At 41.1% G+C, this 23,294-nt stretch overlaps 1 protein-coding gene across 1 annotated transcript in view; it reads left to right on the plus strand.

Annotated features, from left to right (window-relative positions):
- FOXO1 (forkhead box O1) overlaps nt 1–19,771 on the plus strand; it is a 40,632-nt gene extending 20,861 nt beyond the window's left edge. Inside the window, exons 3-9 of the mRNA XM_044668950.1 lie at nt 5,064–5,224; nt 5,348–5,448; nt 5,566–5,745; nt 11,107–11,239; nt 11,342–11,458; nt 17,248–18,604; nt 19,074–19,771. Coding sequence (XP_044524885.1) covers nt 5,064–5,224; nt 5,348–5,448; nt 5,566–5,745; nt 11,107–11,239; nt 11,342–11,458; nt 17,248–18,585 — 2,030 coding nt within the window. The 3' untranslated portion in view covers nt 18,586–18,604; nt 19,074–19,771. The remainder of the gene's footprint in view (nt 1–5,063; nt 5,225–5,347; nt 5,449–5,565; nt 5,746–11,106; nt 11,240–11,341; nt 11,459–17,247; nt 18,605–19,073) is intronic.
- The last annotated feature ends 3,523 nt before the right edge of the window (nt 19,772–23,294 follow it).

Here is a 23,294-nt window from a genome sequence, read left to right on the forward strand (position 1 = left end):
GTGGGAGATCTGTGCTTTATAGACTATGAAAATGCCAGTGTTTGGCCATTGTGAACTTTGGAAAACTGGCACTGAAGTAGGATGCTGTTATGTCTTGGCATGAGACTCCATGAGACAAATGCCTTGAATGATGCCATCTGATTCCCCTTCTCTCTGCCCCTTTATTTAATATGCAGCCAGGCTTATATTCATGGCTATTCATAGAACTGTGCGGTTATGGCTCCAGGTGGCAAATTCCATATCCATCTCATTTTAATCAACCACCCATTTCCTTTAGGAATGAGTGAAATACCTTTACAGAGTCATTTTTATGCTAACAAAAATCATTTTAGCCAGGCTGTGAGGATAGAGAATTTTTCCTTGAAGTCTTAGACTAAGTAAGGAAGCATACTTAGATCCGATCTCAAGAGCCCAATGTCATAACTTTTTTTTTTTTTTTTTGAGAGAAAAGGTTAGTTTTACACCTTGTCCAAATGAAGATCTTCCTTTGGATGAACCTAGAGCAATAATTCACAATCAGTAGAGGTTAAATTCTTTTTTTTCCCTTCCTGAATTTGGACTTTCTATAAAAATTTAAGCATTTTAGAAAGTAATGCATATATATTACATGAGTGTGGGACCGACATTTTGAAAAAGTATATTTGAAATATTAGTAAATAGTTCTTTACTCCCATTTGTTATTAGGTGTCAAAATTGTTCATTTAAACCTAATAGTTAGAAATCAGATGCCATTGGACCAGGAAGGAGGTGATAGGGATTGAGACAAAGGAAAGAAGACTAAAAGTTGAATAGACTACATAGGATGGACAGAAATATCAATTTGTCTTTACCATTGAAATCAGGTAGGCAATCTTTAAAAAGAGCTGTGACAATGTCCTTTCCCCTTTATCTCTTGTTTTCATTTTTGGGCTACCACATGGACTAATGAATCCATTTGTTGGGGAGGGTTGGAGAAAGGTCAAGGGTCATTGACTGTGGCCTGGTAACAGGAGGGGGAGGACAAAAGGGACTGTAGTTTTCTCGCATGCCATCTTGAGTTCATGCCTTTTTAGGTTTTCCCATCCCTGATCTGATTGTGTAGTGCCTTTGTAGTTGCTTATATGTGCTCTTTTACCCCATGGTGATATTCTTTGTTTTCTTCTTCAAACTAGCCTCTCCATCTAAATATTTTGAACCTTGGCCCTTTTCCAGTGACCATCACTCCCTATATTGTTATTGCATTTCCTATTAGAATGTAAGGTTCTTGAGGACAGAGAATATCTCACTTTCATATTTATAGTCCCAGAGCCTAGAATAGCGCCTGGCATGTAGTAGGTGAATAATAAAGGTTTATTTGTTCATGCTTCTTACTAGTTAGATCTTATTCTTTAGATTAGGTCAAGTCACTCTTCTGGGCCTTAGTTTCCTCAATCCATAAAATGAGGAGGTTGGAACATGACATTTGGGGTCCTTTCCAGCTCTAAATCTATGATCCTTATTTCAGCCTTCTTGTTTTTTCTTTTTCCACGTATACAAAAGAACTATCACATTGTCAAACACTATTTCCTTCAATTTCCTCTTAGCTATTCAAAACAATCTTAAAGATGTTATGGTCAGACTGAGACAATGACTTCAAGAAACAAAAATAAACTTTTAAAACTTAACTAAGTTTGTCAGCCAAATATTGGAATAATTGATGGATAAATGTGTGAAAACACACTCCATGTAAAGGCAGTGAGGGGGAAGATCTTGTTTTCTTTTAAAAACAAACTTTCCCCTTGGCCTACCCTTTTTAACCTCCTATGGAAAAAAACAAAACCCTGACTTCTAAGCGCCTGACAATACTGCAAGTGTAAAAACAACCAAAGTATCATTCAGATAGTGAGAGAAAAACCAAAGAGCAGCTTTAGGTTACTGCACCATCATTCCCAGAAAGAAGCATTGCAAACTCAGGAAGGTGGGCATGTGTTTGCAAGCAGTCCCTCGCCAGAGCCATTAGGCATCAGAGGCCACAGCAGCCCTCCTTCTGCAGCTTAAAAGGGCCGCTGCAGAGACTGTTTTTTGGGTGGGGAAAATGCACAAAACACAGTCAGAAAATACACACTTCTATCATTTTTTCCCAGAGTTGTACCCTGTAGTTCTTTTTGTACTGGGGAAATTTTAGCTATTTTGCCTTTATGCTGGAACTTTTTCTCAATCTGAAATGCTTTGCTGCTGTTTGCCAAGATGGGTCTTGAAGAGAGGGAAGGTAGGTGGCTTTGGGGAGAGGAAGGCAATTTGGATTTGAAGACAGAGGCTTTAGGTTCATATCCTCTTTTGCTAACTTAAATTTGCTCTGCTGTTTTCATTAGTTTAAGAGCCTTTATTAAGAGCCTTTTAGGAGATAGGCAATGTGCTGGATTCTGGGAATACAAAAAAAAATACAAAAAAAGGGGGGGGGGAGTCCCTGCCCTCAAGGTGCTTACTAAAAGAGGTTAACAATAAGGACACAGATAAATCTTAGAAAACATGAATATAGCTATGTAGATAGATATATATCCATATAGATAGATACAGGTTGCTGCCCTAAAAATTATGTATTTATCCTTGTGATCTTGAACAAGTCCCTTTAACTTCTCTGGAGCTGTTTCCTCATCTATAACATGAGAGCTGGAGTAGATGATTTCAAAGGCCCTTCTCAGTTCCAAATGATGTGCTATCAAGTCCTTTGAGAGAGAAGATCCCAGCATTTTTCTCCACTTCCCTAACAGTCCTCACCTTCCATCTCAGGCTAGGCTCTAAGGCAGAAGAGCTGTAAGGGCTAAGTGACTGGAATGGATTTTCTGAAGTGGAAGGTCAATTTAAATGGTCTTATTAGACTTAACAATTCAGTTAGGACTTTGATCCGTTTAAAAAAGTATAATTACAGGGCTTTGGTGGTAAGCAGAATCATAGAATTAGAGATTTAAAGCTGGTTGGGACCTTTGAGGTCAGTCTCCTTACTTTATTGATTGGGAGAGCAGAGGAGCTAAATGACTTGTGCACACATAGTTAAATGGGAAGAGAGGCAGGTTTTGAAGTGAGATTCTCTGACAGGATCCAGTCGGGGCTCTTCTTTAATGTCAGTTACTAACAGGTCTAGAGCATAAATCTAGAGCTTGAAGAAATCTTAAAGGTCATGTAGTCCAAGGCCCTCATTTTACAGATGGAAATACTAACATTTGGAGAGATTAAGTGTCTGCCCTAAGTCATCTCTCCATTTTCTTTTGCTTTCTCATGGAGCACCTCCTAACAAACGGGGAATGTCCCTGAAGGAAAAAGGTAGTGCTTGAAGTTTTAAAAAAGATACTCTTCAGCCTCCTCAAACTAAACTTGGCTTTTGAGATGATTCAGCATGTACCATTATAGCCCAGAAATACACTTTGGAGGGAACCCTGTGGTGTTTTGGTCTAAAGTTGCTTGCTTACTTGAATTAATTTGCAGCTGTGGGGGATATAGAACAATTCAACCAGGTATTACCTCTCTCAATTATTTCATTGAAACTTAAGGTAATTTTAAAAAATTGTCACAATGTAGCTCTTCTAATCCCAATTGTTTTAGGTAAGGACCACCTGGAGGATTTTTTTTTTAGCCACAATGAAGATGAGCCAATAAAATAAAAGCTAATCCAACAAAGGAAAATAATGGAATTCTAGGTTAATCGTCAAAATTTGCTTACTCTTAATTTCTTCTCATTCTCTTAATACCCTGCAGTTTTCATTTTTCCCTCTTTAGTGTACATTCTCTATTGTTTTGTGAATACCATCTAATTCCATTTATGTTTCCAGTACACATTTCATTTCTGGACAAAGCATCAAGTCACCACCTGTAACACTTTCTTTTCTTTTTTTCTTTTTATTAATTTCTTTTAAGAGATCTCATTTTTTTAAAAAAATTTTTTAAACCCTTACCTTCCATCTTGGAGTCAATACTGTGTTTTGGTTCCAAGGCAGAAGAGTGGTAAGGGTGGGCAATGGGGGTTAAGTGACTTGCCCAGGGTCACACAGCTGGGAAGTGTCTGAGGCCAGATTTGAACCTAGCACCTCCCAGTCTCTAGGCCTGGCTCTTAATCCACTCATCTACCCAGCTGCCCCAAGAGGTCTTATCTTTCACTTGAGAGTATATGATTGACAGAAGTATCTATCAATGAATTCTTTAATCCTTTTTTTTTTAAACCCTTACCTTCCATCTTAGAATCAATACTAAGTATTGGTTCCAAGATAGAAGAACAGTAAGGACTAGGCAATTGGGGTTAAGTGAAACAGGGTTACAAAGCTGGGAATTATCCCAGGCCAGATTTGAATCTAGGACCTTCCCTCCCCTCTCTCCCTCCATCTACTGAGCCACCTAGAATATTTCTGTTTGTTTGTTTGTTTGTTAAACCCTTACCTTCCATCTTGGCAGAAGAGTGGCAAAGGGTCACACAGCTGGGAAGTGTCTGAGGCCAGATCTGAACCTAGGACCTCCCGTCTCTAGGCCTGGTCTTAATCCACTGAGCTGCCCAGCTGCCCCAGAATATTTCAATTGGGACATTTATGTTTTCCCAGTAGGAATCTACTCATGATAGATGATAGAAATCAGAATTAGAGGATGTTAGGGATCATCTAAGGCCAGAGGCAGCAAATATGCCCACAATATTCTTGAGTGTGTAGTCTGAACCAGATTAAAATGCGATTGAAAAATATTTAAACAAAATGAGTGAAAATACAGTAAAACTTAGATAATGTTCATTTGTGGTTTTCTAAATCAGCCTGTGACATGCAAGAGGCCCTTATAAAATATAAATGGGAACATCCCCCCCTTCCCCATTTCTTTTCCAGTTCAGCACCACTGCTCTAGGCCATCTGCTTCTTTGACAGATGAGAACACTGAAGCCGGGAGTCTTAGAGGAAAACACTAGTAGAGCCAAGTTGTGCACACCCCCCCCCCCCCATTGGCTCCGCCCCTGGGGCTCCATTGTGTGCATGCTTCTCCATTCTCTCATTTAATTTCCCCAGACCCCGGTGAGGTGGAGAGGCCTGGTAGTGCAGTTGGCTCTCTCTGAGGTTCCGTGTTTGTGCGGCCAGGGCCCCCCAGCTCGGGGTCGGGGAGGCCGGAATCCTGGCCTGGTGTCCAGCAGAGCGGCTTCCCTCCTGTAGTGACCTGCGAGATAGAGGCGCCGCTGCGTGCCCACCGGCCTTTTAACAGCGTTCCCAAAGGAAGCAAGGCGAGCGGCGCCCTGTTCACGGCGGCCTCTCGGACGGACACACACACACACACACACACACACACACACACACACACACTCACACTCTGAAGAGGAGTCAAGGCCCGGTTTCCACACCAAATTCGCCAAGGTCCCGCCCATCAGCCCGGGGCCCCCTCGCTGCATCAGTGCAGACCGGATGCCATCCGCTATGATCCCAGGAGTGCCGTGAGATGCCAGCGAGACTCTGCGGGGCTGTCAGACGGGTCTGAAGTATAAATGGCTACGTCTAAATGACGAGGCCGGCTTCGGGCAGAGATGGGATTTTAGCGATTGTGGGCCTCCTGGAGTCACACAAAAAAGTGTGTCTCTGCCCTCCGCAGGGAGGCCCGCAGAAATGCCGGGAGGGCTCGCTGTCTGTGGCAAAGGAGGGCCCGCTTGGGACACGAGTGGCCCATGGCCTGCTGCTCTGGGCCAGCCTATGCTTATGAAGCACCCCCTGCGTACCAGGCACGGCTAAGCCGGGGTGCTGGTCCTGAAGAGCTCACTCTGGAGTGGGAGAGGTGACGCTTACACAGAAGCCGGAGAAGGGCTGTTTGGGAAAATATTCAGTGCAAAAAAAGCCCTATTCGTACCTAAGAAATGATTTACCTCACAGATAGGTAGCATTCCAGGCGCTGTGTTCTGCCCCATTTTAAATGTTGTTTTTAGTCCTGCACATAATAGCATCTGACTAAGGAAACAGACTTCGCAGCAGCAGGCCCCATACTTGAGATGGCATTTACTGTAGGCAATGTTGAAAAGTTTCATCGATACCTTCTTGTTTTCCATAATTTTCCGACATTAATCTCCCTGACCCTCTCCTCCTCGCCCTCCATGAACCCTCCCCTTGTTAAAGAGAAAACTAGCTAAGCAAAACCAACCCCCTGAGTGCCTTTCTGAAATGGAATTGAACTTTCCCTGCCGTAGCCCCCATCCCCACTTCTCGAAGAGATGAGGAAGATGTTCTCTGCAGCTGAGATGGGTACAGTGCATTTAACTAGATTTTGGCTGCTTTTTAGTATCGTTTTAATTTCATTATTATTAGGTATAATTTATAATGCTATAAAACATTTCTTAAAAATGGATTGTGCCAAAAAGAAAAAATGGATTGGATATTTATTTACATGTGTTGAATATTTTGGGCAATACAAACCAGTTTAGGCTATAAGTGATCTCAGGGCTGCATATACCGGGCTGAACATGATCTCAGAGATTTTATGGGTCGAATTTCCAGTGTCCTTATCTCACCTCTGCACTTGTGCCTATAAATTTGGGTGTGCGTAAACCTTCATTGGCTTTTGCAAACAATTCTGTGCACACAACTTGGATAAACATTTACCGAACTTGAGCAAATTTAATGGGCTCATCACTAAGACAAAAATACAATAAAATTTCCTTTTGTGATTTAAAAAATATCTGTGGTCAGCTAGATCTTATTCCCAATCCTGGACCTTGAACTGGAAATATTTTACTTGTTCTTATAAGGGAAAATGCAAACTAGTTCTTTTATGTTTTGCTGCTTCTCACTATTTGGAAAAGCAATGATAGTTAATTCCATTATGCTGCTGCGTGTTTATAGAGCCATCGCAGAAGAGGTAAGACCTATAAAATAGTAAACACTATTGGTGTTTGAACACAAGGGGAAGTGCTTCCGCAGCAAATTGCTTTTAATATTCTCATCTCACTCTTCACCCCCGTGTGTCTGAGGAAACCAGTTGTGGGGCGTGTCAGTTTGAATTCTGGGCTTCAAGCTAAAATTTTGGAAAGCTCTGCAGAACAGATGACAAGCCAGGACCGAGAGTGAGGGTGGGCGGTGGTGGGTCATGGAGGCGGGATGGAACTGGGAGAGAACTTCCTCTCCTGAGATACCTGGTGGTGAAGGAAGGGGCCGCCTTCTGGTCAAGCTTGGGGAGCTTAGGGTAGAGTGGGGCTGGCCCATTTTAGGCTCTTACAGAACGAAGCAGAACCAATCAAAAGCAAATGACTATAGGACAGCGAAGTGGCTCAGTGCATGGAGAGCCAGGCCTGGAGTCAGGAGGTCCTCAGTTCAAATGTGGCCTCAGACACGGCGTCACTGCGTGACCCTGGGCAAGTCACTTAATTCCATTTGCCTGACTCTTCTCTTGGAACTGATGCTTAGTAGCGATTCTAAGATAGAAGAGGGAAAGAAATGAAAAGCAAAAAAACTAAAGAACAAGACATATAAATGATACCACTGGAATGAATTTGGCTTTTCTTCTTATTTCTCTTGATAATGTTTATGGAAGCATGTAAAAGAGTCATTACTAAGGGACACAATAGATTATGAGGATAGGATTGCACAGCCTTAGATTTGATTTGAGAATTGTCCTCGCTTTTAGGGGACTTACATGTCACTATTTCACTGGAATGTGTTAGTGTGAAGCTTAAGCATTTTTTCACCCATGATTCTGCTTAGATATGGATCAATTCTGCCCCATAGACTTTATAGTGCCACTGTGAATAAACAAAAGATCCTAAAAATCTGGACCTATCCTAAGTAAAATGTTGAGCCAACATTTCTTGCAATTGAGGGACAAGCCTCATCTATCATCTCAACTGAAAATATGGATATCCTTGATAAAATATTCTTTATCCTTGATAAAATAAATGTTGACTGATAAATTGATTTGGGTTCAGTTTTAGGTCTATTGAGTTAAATTTTAATATGTGTGCAAGTACTCCATTTCTAATAGTTGATAAAACACATGGCATAGAATGATAAAGAACAGACATGTTTTCCCTGTTAAAAAACTGAGGGCTTTGCCCTTCCTTTCACAAAACTAGCTTCCTTTGATATAGGAATTTCCTGTGGGACATAGTTAAACTATAGTAAAGGAAGCTTGGTGCTTCTCTTTTAATTACTTGCTTTTGAGAAACAAAAATCTCTGCAGTTTTGATATCTTTAAGTAAAATTTCTATCTGTCCTTGAAGTGTTTTTTGTTTCTTTCTGTTTTTATCCTAAGGGTATAAACTTATTGGCTTTGCTCCTTTGAACCCCTTGTAAATAAGATCTCATCCTATGAAATATTTAGGCTTTGGGTAAAGGAGAGATTTTACTAAAAATCAGACAGTCCATATTGCAGCTTTTTCTTTTTCCGTTGTGAATTTCCCCACCTATCCTTTATCTTAGCTTCCACACCAAGTAGGGAAACATCCTTCTTCCCTCCTTCTTTGTTCCTTGAGATCACACAATAACTCCTTCCTTGCAAGACATCTCTGTAGAACTTAAGGTGCCTCTTTAAAACGGTTTTTATATTTTAGAAACCCTTTGGGCCTTAAAAAAATTCTTCAGGAAAGGGATATATCTTACCAGTATGTCTTAACTTTATGAATTTAAGAAAATTTTATATTAAAAATATTTTGAGGTGGGTAATTTTGTCTTGGGACTCACATAGATTGTAGCTCATAGTGATTTTTTTTAAATCCTTACTTCCATTTTAAAATCAATTCTGAATATTGGTTCAAAACAGAAGGGTGATAAAAGGCTAGCCAGTGGGAGTTAAATGACTTGCCCAGGGTCCCACAGCTAGGAAGTATCTGAAGTTATATTTGAACCCAGGAATTCCTATTTCTAGTCTTGTCCCTCTATCTACTGAACCACCCTGATGCCTTTCTAGTGATTCATTTGTGATTAAAATCAGTTTGACTATAGAGAGAATTAAAGGTAAGAATTTTGTGATAAGTATCTTTTTCAGTCATAGTCTCTCCTAGGAACATTGTACACATGTATATATTACTTTATCTTCTCTCTTTTTTTTTTTTAAAACCCTTAACTTCGGTGTATTGTCTCATAGGTAGAAGAAGTGGTAAGGGTGGGCAATGGGGGTCAAGTGACTTGCCCAGGGTCACATAGCTGGGAAGTGGCTGAGGCCGGGTTTGAACCTAGGACCTCCCGTCTCTAGGCCTGACTCTCACTCCACTGAGCTACCCAGCTGCCCCTTATCTTCTCTTAATAAAAAAGATCAAGCACAATTTTTTTCTCTTTACTTCTAAAGATACATTTGTCTTGCCATTTTGCTACTGTTTGGTAACCGTAGAGAATAATTTCATACTTTTTTTATAATTAATGATTGGCCAGGGGTAGCTTATAGTCTTTATACTTTGAATGGCCTGACTTGGAAAGATATTATTAGAAAGGCTACACGCAAATCTCTAGTAGCGCAAAGCTGAAAAATATCTTAAATGTTCTCTTGTTCCATAGGGAGGGCATTGATCATACACACAGGGGGTCTCTGGAGGTGAGAGGGAGAAGGACTTGCATTCTTGGATAACTTTGCTTCAGCCACACACTTTTTCATTTTTCACTACTTCTACTATCAGGAGTTTCTTTTTAATACCTTAACTCTCCAGTGTAGATTTTCTGGGGGAGAGGAGAAGGGGAGGCAGCCGTTAAAGGAGGCACACTGGCAAAGAAGTTTGATGTGATACAGCCCTAGAGTTTAATGACAAGAGCAGGTTATCTGCAATGGAACTTAAGAGCAAGGTATGTTATTTAGCTTGTATTCCGACATTAAATAGCATGTGTGTAACTAACTATATTGTACTCCAGTTCTGTAGAGGAAGTTTTATTTAGCAATCAAAATGTGCCCCCCCCTTCCCCCAGCCTTGTATAACATTGTTCTATTAAGACTTTAAGAGGAAAAAAAAAAACTAAGATCATTCCCACTTTTTCTTGAGCTAGTTTACATTTTCATGTACAGAGGCAAAGGCAGGAAGGGATTGTGTAAAAGAGAGGAAGCAACAGGAGGGAATAAAGGTCACTTGGAGACTGTAACAATCACATCTATTGAGAAAGTTCACAGAAATTCAATAAAATGCTATTGGAAGAATCTAGTTTGTCCAGCATTTTGAAAGAATTTCTAGAATTTCTAGAACAGCAAGCTCTTTTAGCTCTGTGTCCCAGTCTCCAATTGGGAACTCGCTTATAGGTAACTTAATGGGACTGTTGCCCCGACTTCCATAAATACTGATGGGAGTTCTAGGAGTCGGCCCCTTGGTGAGTTTGTTGTTTCCTTGGTCAGTCCCCAAAACCTCTTTTACATTGCGTCTCTCTGGATGGTAACACACATTATAAATCCAAGCTCTGGCAGCTGCTAATGCCTCTAACGATTGGGTAACCAAGAAGAATATGGCATTGGAGTGTCCTTTATAGAAGCAAAACCACCATATTTTACAATAAGCATATTGATTTTTAGATCACCAGGATATGTGATGGGTGACAAATTTAGAATACTTAAGGATAGTCTGTCAAAAACTTTATTAGAAGACAGGAAATGAGTTTTTTTTAAACTCATACAAAGCATTATTCCCCCACTCCTAGTTAAGTAAATAAATGAATTAAACTGTATCCTGGCCTTAATATTGAAATCTGTCTCAATGACCACTGTATTATAAAAATATCATCTTGAGAGAGAATTTTATACTCCCAAATTTGCGGGGACATTTTGAAGGTGTTCAGGAATAGGCTAGTGTTTTAACACACTAACCATCTTCATGCTGTTTTAGTAGCCAGATATTAAGTGGAATGAAAGAAAACCTAGGTTCTTATTATCTACATACATGCCCTATATGTGTACACTAATATGCAAATATACAGCATTACATAGATGGAAATGATTTTGTTTCATCACACAAGATAAAAATATACAAAAAGGACATTTCTAGGCCAACGTCAATTTTGAAAAATAAATATATTTCCTAGAATAGTGATGTCAAACTCAAATAGAAATCGGTCTGCTGGCCAAATATTACTGAGAAAACTACAATTTAACATTATCGGTTTTGTATTTTTTTAAAAAAAATTCATTAAAGCTTTCCCACTTACATTTTAATCAGGTTCAAGCGTCTTTTTCTGATTTCAGCCTCTTGGGGAGTTTTGCAAGTGCACATTTGAGGGCTCTGCTCCGAGTTCATATTTTAGCCATCAAGCATGCAGATGTTTCTGACCCATCACCATCAGACTGTGGGCCCCGCACTCTGGATCCTCTGTGCCTGGCATGTAGTGCCCACTTAAAATAGGGGTTTATTCACTAACTCCTAGAAGCAAGGAATGTGTGCCTCTCTCGCCATGCTCCTTCCCTTGGGCTCCCTTGTTAGCACCCGCAGGTATCTATCTGTAACACAGAGTTTGGGGTGTTGGTCTCCTCCTCAGATGGGCCACTGAACTACCCTGGCCCTGGGGAAGGACAGCAAACAAGCAGTGGCTGGTGTCAGGTGAGGGATTGATTCTGGTAGAGGCCCTGGGTTTGGGGGTTCAGCTCAGGAAGTCTCTGGCGGAGGAGATCTGAGATCGGGGAAGCCAAGGAGATGAGAGAGCCAAAAGAGGAGGGGCTGAGGGAAGAATGAACCGGAGCCAGGAGGCTGGGGATTGCTTCAGCACTAGTCTAGAATAAACCTCAGGCAGACAACTTTCCCCATGTTAGGAACACTAGCCTTTAAAGGGGCCTTTAGAACATTGCACTGAGTTTCTTTGGATGGCTTGAGGGCAGCTTTGGAGGATCAGCACTGCCTGGGGATGATCCTCAGGGCTTGAAAGAGCTTTTAGATATGCCCAGCCCTTGGGGTCAGTGTTAGGGCCTCTGTTTTCTCCCTATTTCTAGCATCCATGATGGATGTCAGTGGGCTCCCTTGAAATAGAGCATTGCTCCAAAGGCCCATCGCTAGCCTCCTTCATACGTTCCTGTAACATCCATTGGCCAGCATTCCGTTTTTCATGCTAGCTGCAGCTAGGACATTCAGAAGCCAGAGTATTGCAGTAGAAATGCAGAGCTTTTTGGTGGTAGTGATTTGAGAAGACTTAGGAAATAAATGGCAAATATAATGAGCAAAGTGCATTGAGAAAACTAAACTCTCTTACCTTTTGGGGCACTTGGTCATTTCTTAACACATAGTACCCTACGAGTCAGAAACGAGTTCCTGGAAAACATTTCTTACATTCTTTTATTGTACTTGTTTATTTGTTGGTCATTTTTCAGTTGTGCCCAGCTCTTCATGACCCCATTTGGGGTTTTCTTGGCAAAGAGACCAGATTGGTTTGCCATTCCCTTCTCTAGCTCATTTGGCAGATGGGGAAAACGGAGACAAACGGAGTAAAGGGACTTCTCCAGAGTCACACAGCTAATGTCTGAGGTCTGTTTTGACCTCAGGTCTTCCTGACTTGAGGCCTAAGCACTCTATTCACTGCGCCACCTAATTGTACTTGTTTAATAGTCAGTATACCTTAAAGATGCCTCACCCAACCAAGAATGCTTCCAAAATGTAATTTTTAAGATGAGCGATCCCTGAGTATTTTATAATTCAATTCAACGAGCAAGCAGTAGAAATTTTTTTTAAAGGTAAGAAAGGAAACAGTAAGACTTGGCCTTTTTATCAAACACTTAAAATTTAGCAGGTACCCTATTAGGGACTGGAGAAACAAAGACAAAAAGGAAATATTTCAAGAAATGTTTCCTGCCCACAAAGTTTACATTCTATCAGGGAAACCTATATACCTAAAAATGCATATAAAACATAGACAAAATTACTACTCTATGACATCTTATTGCATAGCTTGGTAGTTCAGAGGATAAGGAGATGTGGAGTCAGAAAAACCTAAGATCTAATTCCACTTGAAACACTCACCAGCTGTCTGGCCCTGGGCAGCTCCCTTCACTGCTCTCAGCCTCAATTTTCTCATTTGTAAAATGGAGATGATAATAATAGCAATGACCTAAGATAACAAATGTATAATGCCTTGTGAATGCTAAGTTGTCATCATTACTTATGAATACAACAGAGCAACATGTTTAAAAAAAATGGTTATGCTCCTGAACAGAGGACCTGTAGGGTTAATGGATTTTAGTGAAGCTTCCTGGAGGAGGCCTGTGGAAAGGAAGCCACGTGGTTTCATGAAGAATAAATAAGGAGGAGAAATAAAAGGCTTTGTACAGACATACTTGTGGAGTGAGGGTGTCCCTAGACAAGCTCCTGTGGGGGAGAAATGAACTTTAGTGAAACGAAGAAAGGGATTTACTAACTTGGTTTCTTTCAAATTAGATCGTGCCAAAGATTCAAGATTTGGAGAAGGGATCTACCTTGCCTCCAGCCCAAGGCACTCGCTCAATATGATGCTAGTTGGTAGTTTTAAACGTGAATCTCCAAACCGTGACAATCGCGATTTGCCCTGTGCCAGGTTCTACTGGTGAAGCTCTGCTTTTGTCATGTCGTGTCTGTGTTGGGCAAAGATTCGTAGACACAACGTCATTAAAGCAGGGCATATTTTCATAAGATTTACCTCTTCAGCACTCTGTGCGCCCCCCTCCCCCAAGTTAGTAAATCATAGCTTCTTTAATGTCCTGCTGGCTGTGTGAAAAACAGGAATTTATGTAACAAACTCAGGGCTGCAAACCTTTTCCTGTTCGGAAAATTTTTTTTAACTATTGGCAAAGTTAAGAGACAGCTCTGTTACTCAAAGAGCGACCTCAAATGTCCTCTTACAATAATATTAGATTGTAATATTTTTGATGACTAAGGGATTGCCGTATGTTCTGAAGGCCACATTTAGAGAGGGGAAATGGAGGTTATAGTGTATATGTGCCGCTTGATGTGTAGACCATTTTTGTTGAGCTTGTTTAATAGGCACTTTTCCAAGATGCTTTACCCAACGTTGAGAATACTTCCAAAATGCAGTTTTTACAATGAAGCCACCCAGGCATATTCTGTATTCAATTCAGAAACGTTGATTTATCACATCCTTTGGGGAAATTATGATGGGATATTTTTTTCTTTTAACTGGACTTATCACTTCATCTTATAAATTCCTTTTACCAGTGCCCATTGGTACCTGCTCTGCAATTACAGTCTTAGAGGGTTGACTAGGGGTACTAAGAAGTTAAGTAATTTGCCCAGGATCACACAACCAATACGTGTCAGAAATAGGATTGAACCCCAAACCCAGATCTTCTTGCTCTCTAGCCAGTTCTGTAACCACTACCCAGCTTGCTGCCTTTACATTGGGAGATATAGTTTGGTAGCTGGTGCACACACAACCAGACTGCAAAATAAAACAGAAGTGTTAAGGGAGGGATTCAGTACTCTGCCTCAGCATATGTGCTGAAGAGAGACAAACCCTCCCTTTCCTGCCTTCCTAATTTAACGTAAGAAACCAGGAAGCTACTATCTAGGAAAATCTTGCTTCCTCTTCACTATTAAACCAATTGTAACCAGAAGACGAATACAGAAATTGCATTCTTTTATAGATTTCTTATTAATTTCTCTCTCTGTGCTTAGGCAGTGAAGTTAAAATTTTAAAAATGTTTCAGAATGGTATTCTAGGATTTAATCTATTTGTTGTCCAAGTGTTCCAATAGTCAGAATGTCTGGCTTCTGCCTTTAAGGCAAGATTTAAAACTTGGAATGTTGGTTGTTAGGATGCCTTTCAATCCCAAAATGCCATCCTAAAGGAGACCAGGGATTTAGGGTTTTATAGAAGCAGGAGGGACGTCATCCTGAGAGCAGGGTGATGGTGCCGTAGCATCTTGAGTGAGCCAGTGTATGTTACGTGCTTTGTGCAAATTTGTAAAAACTAGATTAAAGGCAGTTTAAAAAATAGTAGCCTCAGGAGACCATTGCAGAGTAATAGTGGCTTTGAAACCCCATTTCCCCTCCCCAAAGCATGGTTTTTCTCATCTTGGTATATGAAGAGGAAATTAAAGGGGGGAGGTGGGGATGAATCAGTAGTTTTCAGATTACATCTTCACTGCAGCTCCCTTAGAAATCCGCCCTCTCCAGCCCTCCTCCCCTCAGCATGTTGATATCATCATACCCCAAATAAAACAGGATTGGAACTCTGACCCAAAGTCCCCACGTGGTTAATCAGGAGATCATTATACATAGTTCTGTGTTGTAATGTTTGGGTATGTCATTGCAAATTAGAGATTTTTTTAAATTTAAAATTTCTTAGATTTAGTTGAGTTACAGCAAAGCTGGGGGGTGGGGTGGCGGAGGATGTATGTGTATGTATGAGAGGTTTTCCCCCTAGTTTTTCTACCATCCTGGAGTTTGAAGTGAAATATTTAAAGTCACCTTGTTCAATAATGGCTCTGGTCTAATATAATTATTTCACTTCAGACAAAACTATGGCCCAAGTTGATGGCACAAGGATGTGGGCACTGTGGCTACATCCCTAAGTGACCACAAACTAAACTAGAACCTCTTTGTGGTTGGAAAGAAGAGAGATGGAGTTAAGGTACAAGGTCAGTTGAACCTTGAACCCTCTTCAGACAGGGGACTGAGGGAAGTCTCCGTGCAGTTATTACATTAACTCAAGATCTTTTGGGTTTATCAGGAAATTTGCCTGCTAGTCCTAGCAGAAACTCTGTGGGTGGGCGGGAGGGGGTAGCTGGGTAGCCTCAGTGGTTTGAGAGCCAGGCCTAGAGACTCAGAAGGTCCTAGGTTCAAATCTGGCCTCAGACACTTCCCAGCTGTGTGACCCTGGGCAAGTCACTTGACCCCCATTGCCTACCCTTACCACTCTTCTGCCTTGGAGCCAATACACAGTATTGACTTTAAGACAGAAGGTAAGAGTTTTAAAAAAAATAAAAGAAAGAAACCCAATGGGGTCCTTGGGAATCTAGAGACCCAGATATTAGGACAATTTGAATTTGAATAGTTGTAGTGATTTTTTTTTTTTCTTCCCCACCTCTGTCACAGAACCATAAAATGGTCTTTTTTCTCCCCTCCTTACTTCTCTGTGCCCAGTTTTGGCTAGTAGCAGAATCTAACTGGGGCTCCCTGATGTATCTCACATAGAAAGGCAGAAACACAACTGAAGCTTAAAAATGTTCCCTGTCACTATCTACTGAGGGGTTTGGGTTTGATCATATCCACACACCCCTAACTCCTTAGTAGCTCCCTCCGGTGCTCTGGGGACATTGCAAATGAAGTCACTTAAGGTTTTGTCTAAAAGCCCAGTTAGGGTTGTTGCCTTCATGGATGAGTTCTCTTATATTTACCCTGTTATGTTCCCTTGTCCTTCAAAAGACAGAATGTATCCAATAGTCTTCTTTTTCTCTGTCAATTTGGCTCCCAATATTTTCTTTTAAGTATATTTTCTTCCTATACTATTTTCTTTTGAAATTTAGCTTTTCAATTCCCAAATCATATAGAGAGGGAAGAAAGTCAACTGGTTTCTCCTGCTTACCTTATCCAAAGATGTCACTAAAGCTATAAAAGGTAGTATAGTTGGTGATTCCAATCTCATATACCAATATTGGAGACCTTTATGATGAGGGTTACAACGTCCTTTTTAGTAACTTTTCCTAAATTACAGGATTATTTGATACTAGAAATTTTTTCTTTCCTTTGATTTATGTATTTTCCCGATGTTATCTAAGGCCTTATCATATATATGTATATTTTAATTCATAAACCTTATACATTTTTAGGCTTCTTTTGTTATTATCAAAAGTACTCTGCCTCAATCACTTTTCCCTCCATATCCAATGACATAAAATTATCCACTTTTTTCAAGTTATAAATTAGACATTGGAGTTGAATTTACATTGAAACTTAAAATAAAAATAAAATCGAATGGCATGAAAATGTTTTTTGTCTTTATGCTGTTTGTATTATTATTAGTCTTATAAGCCTTCTAGTTAAGTAGAACTAAGATAGAGAATGAATTATCTATCATTTGTACCAGTTCCTGTATTTTTCCCCATGAAAATATCCCATAATCTTTCTGTGCATAAAGTAAAGATGGGGTTAATGGTACTTGGGTTCCCTTTCATCCCCATTGTTAGTTTGTAATACTCATAGAAACCCAATAAATTGCTGGCGCAGGATCGTTGTCTTTTATGGTTGAGAACAGGTCCCTGTGTTGTGAGGCCCTTGGAATTTGTACTGTAATGTCCTTTAAATTGTACCTGTCTTTTAAAGAAAACATCCATGCCTTTATGTTGTAGGAAAGATTTCCCGAATGGGAGAAGGCACACTGTTTCTAACATGTTTGTTTCGCTTTGCAGAATTCGATTCGCCACAATTTGTCCCTGCATAGCAAGTTCATCCGAGTGCAGAATGAAGGAACTGGGAAAAGCTCCTGGTGGATGCTTAATCCAGAGGGAGGGAAGAGCGGGAAATCTCCTCGGAGAAGAGCCGCCTCCATGGACAACAACAGCAAGTTCGCTAAGAGCCGAGGCCGAGCAGCCAAGAAAAAAGCGTCTCTGCAGTCTGGCCAGGAAGGGAGTGGCGACAGCCCTGGACCACAGTTCTCCAAGTGGCCCGCCAGCCCCGGCTCTCACAGCAACGACGACTTCGATAACTGGAGCACGTTTCGCCCTCGTACGAGCTCCAACGCTAGTACCATCAGCGGGAGACTCTCTCCCATCATGACCGAACAGGACGATCTTGGCGACGGGGACGTCCACTCGATGGTCTATCCTTCGTCCACCACTAAGATGGCGTCCACTTTGCCCAGCCTGTCGGAGATCAGCAATCCCGAAAACATGGAAAACCTCTTGGATAATCTCAACCTTTTGCCATCGCCTACTTCCTTAAGCGTGTCCACTCAGTCTTCTCCCGCCACGATGATGCAGCAGACGCCCTGCTACTCGTTCACCCCTCCCAACACGAGCATGAATTCGCCGAGCCCCAGCTACCAAAAATACACTTACGGTCAGTCCGCCATGAGCCCGCTCCCCCAGATGCCTATGCAGAGCCTCCAAGATGGCAAATCGAGCTACGGAAGCATGAACCAGTATAACTGCCCCGCGGGGCTGCTCAAGGAACTGCTCACCTCTGACTCTCCTCCCCACAATGACATCCTGACGCCCGTCGATGGCGGCGTGGCTCCGCCGGGCGGCCGGGTGATGAGCCAGAACGTGCTGATGGCCCCGAGCCCGGTGATGCCTGCCTACGGCAGCCAGGCGTCCCACAACAAGATGATGGGCGCCGGCGCCCACCCGCACCCGGGACACTCTCCGCAGACCTCCGCCGTCAACGGGCGCGCCTTGCCCCACGTGGCCAGCGCCATGTCTCACCCCTCGGGCTTGAGCCGCCTGACCCCCGTGAAGCCCTTGTTGCAAGTGCCTCTGCCCCACCCCATGCCGATGAACACCGTGGGCCCCTACCCTGCTGTGAACAGTTGCAACGGCTACGGAAGGATGGGCCTTCTCCACCAGGAGAAGCTCCCCAGTGACTTGGATGGCATGTTCATCGAAGGCTTGGACTGCGACATGGAGTCCATCATCCGCAACGACCTCATGGACGGAGACACGCTAGATTTTAACTTTGACAATGTGTTGCCTAACCAAAGTTTTCCGCACAGCGTCAAGACGACGACACATAGCTGGGTGTCGGGCTGAGGAGGAGGCAGCAGAGCAGGTAAGTTTCCCACACGTTTAAGAACAAAAACAAACCTGCCCCTCTGAAAGCCGAGGCGCGGCCCACGGCGGCTGTGGCCGTGCCGGCTCCGACACTCCGGAGGGCTCCTTCTGCCCTTTGTGCAGCGTCCGGATGATCCCTGTCGAGCCTAAGTGCGAGGAGGATTCCTTTAGCCGCCTTCAAGATTTTCTGTTGACAGTTAAATGGCCACCTTTCTTTAGGAGCTTTTCAGTAAATGAGGGCGTTTGATACACATCAAGCCCTGGTGTTTTTTTTAAGTGGAATTTTCCCCATTCAATGGTTTCAAAGCTGTTTGAACCACTTTTGGTAATTTTAGCTTTCTCATCTTTAGGGTGGTGGGTTGGTTTTTTCTCTTTTTTTTTAAGTACATGTCTGTCATTGTAGTGTGTTAAGTATAAGTCTATCCTAATTTGGCTATATTTTCACTGTTTCTTTTTGATTTTCCTAGGCTACACTTAAAAGTACTTCAGATTTGTCTGACAGCAGGAACTGAGAAAAGCAGTCCAAAGATGTCCTTCACCCTCGTTTTAGTTTTCTTGATAGAAAAAAAAACACAACGCAACGCAACAAAAAGCAAAAACCCATGTTCCTTTTTTTCCTTTCGTCAGACTTGGCAGCAAAACTACTTTTCCTGTACAGGATGTTTGCCCGATGTTTGCAGGTTATGTGCTGCTGTAGATAAGGACTGTGCCATTGGAGATTTCATTCATTACAATGAAGTGCCAAACTCACTACACCATATAATCACAGAATAGACTTTCGGATCATGGAGAGCTTTAGAGTTTGTATATAAGCAGTAGATAAAGAATTGTGTGTGTGCGTGTGTGCGCCTGTGTGTGTGTTTATATGTTTTTGTTTTTTAAGAATATCCATTTGGTCCAAGGAAAGTTTATACTCTTTTTTGTAAAGCCGTGATGGTCTCATGTCCTACGTAAGTTAATCATTTTTGTTCGTGCTACCTGTGTTCCTCTGAACTGAACTGATGACTCACAGTGAACCAAGATCTCCATTCAGTAGCTCCAGGACAGCCCCGGACTTTATTCAGGTTGCCACGTAATTCATATGAGAAAGAAATAGCCTGTTAGGAATCAGCAGAGTTAATTGACTTGTCAACGGTTTTGAAACAATAGATTAAATACCAGCTCACACAGGTCTTTTCTATTGTTTTGTTTTTGTTTTTTATTTGGAGATGGGGTGGGTAGCACATTGGTGCAAACATTTAAATGGTTCTGATTTCCAAATGAATGATTTTTATTGCTCTTGAGACTTCAGATAATTTTTTTTGTGGGGGGGAGGGAATAGATATTGAACTATAATGTTTTCTTAAAATTAGAGTCTACTTTGTTACATGGTCAGCTTGTAAATTTATGGAATCACAGGTATTGGGCAGCATTCATAATGTTCATTTTGTATTTTTAACTGGATTCGTACTAATTTTATATGTGCTTAACTAGTTTGTACACCTTGGGATGCTACTTGGTGATATCTCCATGACTAATCTAAAAAAGAAATGAAGTCATAATTAGGGCCTTGAATACTAAGCATTTCTGTCCCATTTTGGGGAGAGGAAAGTGATGTATAGTTATAGACACTTGGCATTTCGTGTTTAAGAGCTCTAATCTGCTTTTTATATATTCATTTTTAGAAACTTCATCTGCTTCTCTTTCCATGTTAACAATGAGTACCACAAAGTGTTGAGTATTCTTTGATAGATGCTTGTGTAATGCTTTGTCACCTTTGTTTCCTAGAGGTCTCATCATGTTTTAGACCAGGAAAAGGGGAAGGGGGGGGATGCAGAACCTTTATCCAAAAGGGCGTAGACTCATAGATGGAGAGTGGGAAGGGACCCCACAAGGCCCAATAGAGTTCAGTTCTCTAAATTTTACAAATGAGGAATTGGAGGCACAGGAATATAAAGTGATTGGACTAAGGTCACACAGCTGGTGAGCGCTTGCTAGAGGTGGGATTTGGTTCCAGGTCTTTGACTCTAGAACCAAACTCTTTCTTTAGTACCACACTTGCAATTTTCTTATTTTTACAAACTGGAGTTTATAATGAAAAGTTTGCGTTCATTTTAGCTTTAGAAAAAAAGCCTGCCAGATGTGTTGGTCACGTACCCCTCCTCCATATTTGCTATATCCCAAAAGGTTGAGACTATTGTCCTCCCTTGAAGTTTTGTTTACATACGTGTGTGCGCACGCACACACACATACATACACTCACACCACCCCTTTTTCATCTCCTCAAATCACTTTACTGCACGATGCACATTAATTTGGGGGTGAGGATTTTTAAGTGAAGCAATACTGATTATTGGAGTCTTGGTATTCATAATACAGGTGGGTTTTAATAACCACACCATCCCTGAAAAGGAGTTGTTTCAGAATCTCTAATTGATGCCTCTTCAAAAAAAGAAAAATCTTAGTACAAGTCAAGAATTTGAAGATTTCTTCAGCTTTAAGTAACTTAATTCACCATTCCCATCACTATATTTAATACTTTTCAATTACCTGTAACTTGTAGTCTAAGTTAATTGGAGCTCGAGTCCCATTTAATCAATCAGTATTTTCAAGTCATTCTTTGAATGTTCCAAGACGACAAAATAAAAGACCAGGTGCACAACAGTCTTCATTTGGGCTTGTTAGGAACACTCTGATTTCTTTGCATTTGTCTGTGTACTTAGCCCAAATCACACTTGCTTTGTCTTGCATGTTAATTGCATCTCTCTTGGCTTTTCTCAGCCTTTCAGCCATGCTTGACAAAAATGCAGCCACTGTAGATGACAGACAGTCTATAGGCCAGCTCTATTATAGACCTCCCACTGTGGCATTCACCATTGGAGTCGCCGATGATCTCAAGTCACGGAAAATCCTCCCAATCACCAAATACACAGCCATCTCCATTGGTAGCCACTCCAAAAAATGGCCTTCCCATCTGCCGAGTAGTACAATATTTGCAGTGTGTGCCTATTTGCTTATTTTAAATCTTAGCTTCCCTAATTAGTAGCCTCCCTATGTCAAATATAACATGTTAAGCCATGGTGCCAAAGTATCTGTTAAATTTTATGTTCCTTACCCCACCTCCCCACCCCGCCATTTACCACAAAATATACTTTTTCCCCCGGCATAGTGTGAGCCAAAAAAAAAAAAAAAGTATTTTAATTAGAGAAGCAAGCAATTAAAATTACCTTGTGAACCTTTGGTTATTGGGTAGACTGACACACTTTTTTTTTTCTTTCTACTTTCTTGGGCCTGTGTCTTTGAATTTCTTTTTTTCTCAATCTCTTTGAATTTCTGATATCAATCCCATACAACTCGGGGACATCATGAAGTCTGATGAAGGGCATTTTGTCTGTTTTGATAGCAAACATTATGTGACCTCTAGTAATTTTTTTTCCAGTAAGAATACTGAGTTTCTGGAGTAATTTAGTTTTGTCAATTATTGTAAATGATTGCTTTGTGAAATGTGCAAATGATCTTACCTATGCAGCCATGTTTGATTTATTTCCTCTGGTTTGTACTGTTATTAAAAGTATATTGTATTATAGAACTATTCAGATATTTTAAATATAAAGATGTATTGTTTCCGTAATAGATGTATGGAATATATTTAGGTAGTAAATGCATTAAATTGGAAAGCTCTGCTTTAGCAAACTGACAAAATGCTTAAGTTTATAAGCAAAAGTTGTAACCCATTAAGTGGCAAATAAACAGAGCATCCCTAAGAAGAGAACGGAAAATCTAAAATTGGACCAATTTTCAAATAGTATAAAATTTGCACTTGTTAAACCACTGGATGTACGTTATCAATACTTTCTCCCTTCCTCGTCCCCTCCATCTCCCTTTATTTGAAAATCCTCCTTCCAACTCTTTGGTTTCTTAATTTATAACTGATTTTAAATAAGGTATATCCTTGTGTTTTGTATTTTTGTTATGGCAATCATTACATATAAATGCAGCATGGTTTATGCAAACAAAACACAACTTGGCATTGAACCTGGCCTCCTATTTGAAGGTGTTCACAGCCCAGCATATGACACGAGGTAGGCATGGATACTCATATGTTCACGCAGTGGTCACAGCCTCCAGCTCCCCTCTCTGGTTCAGAAACATTGCAGACTTCAAGTTCATACTTAGATCTTTTCTGAGAAGTGCCTGATGATGATGTACTTACAGACACAAGAACAATCTTTGCTATTATTGTATAAAGCCATAAATGTATATAAATTATGTTAAAATAGTTTGGTGTCTTTTTTTTTTAAGTTCCCCATTGTGAAGGATGAACTAGAATTTTAAAAATCACTGTCATATAATTATGATTGCTGTCAGGCTCTGATGGCCACAGTTGTAGAGTCAGCTCAACTCTGAAAATTTCTTCGCTCTTTCTGTAGCTTCTTCTGTTGGGAAAAGATTTTCCTGGGGTCAAATTTGAGCCCCAGGATAGATCACAGACAAGTAGAATCCCTAACAACAAACCACCTTTGGAGTGCCACAGTTTAGAGATTTGCCAAGGATGAATCTCTCAAACAACATATGGTACTTAAATGACTGAACCTGTTTTAAGTCTTCTGCCAGAGGACACCGTGCTAAAGGCAATAGTTTGAAAGCCTTCGGGGGTAGGATGTAAGGGGTATCCGTACATGGTGAAAGCATGTAGATCTACAGAGCCG

This window comes from Gracilinanus agilis, chromosome 3 (assembly GCF_016433145.1).
Source record: "Gracilinanus agilis isolate LMUSP501 chromosome 3, AgileGrace, whole genome shotgun sequence".
Taxonomy (NCBI): domain Eukaryota; kingdom Metazoa; phylum Chordata; class Mammalia; order Didelphimorphia; family Didelphidae; genus Gracilinanus; species Gracilinanus agilis.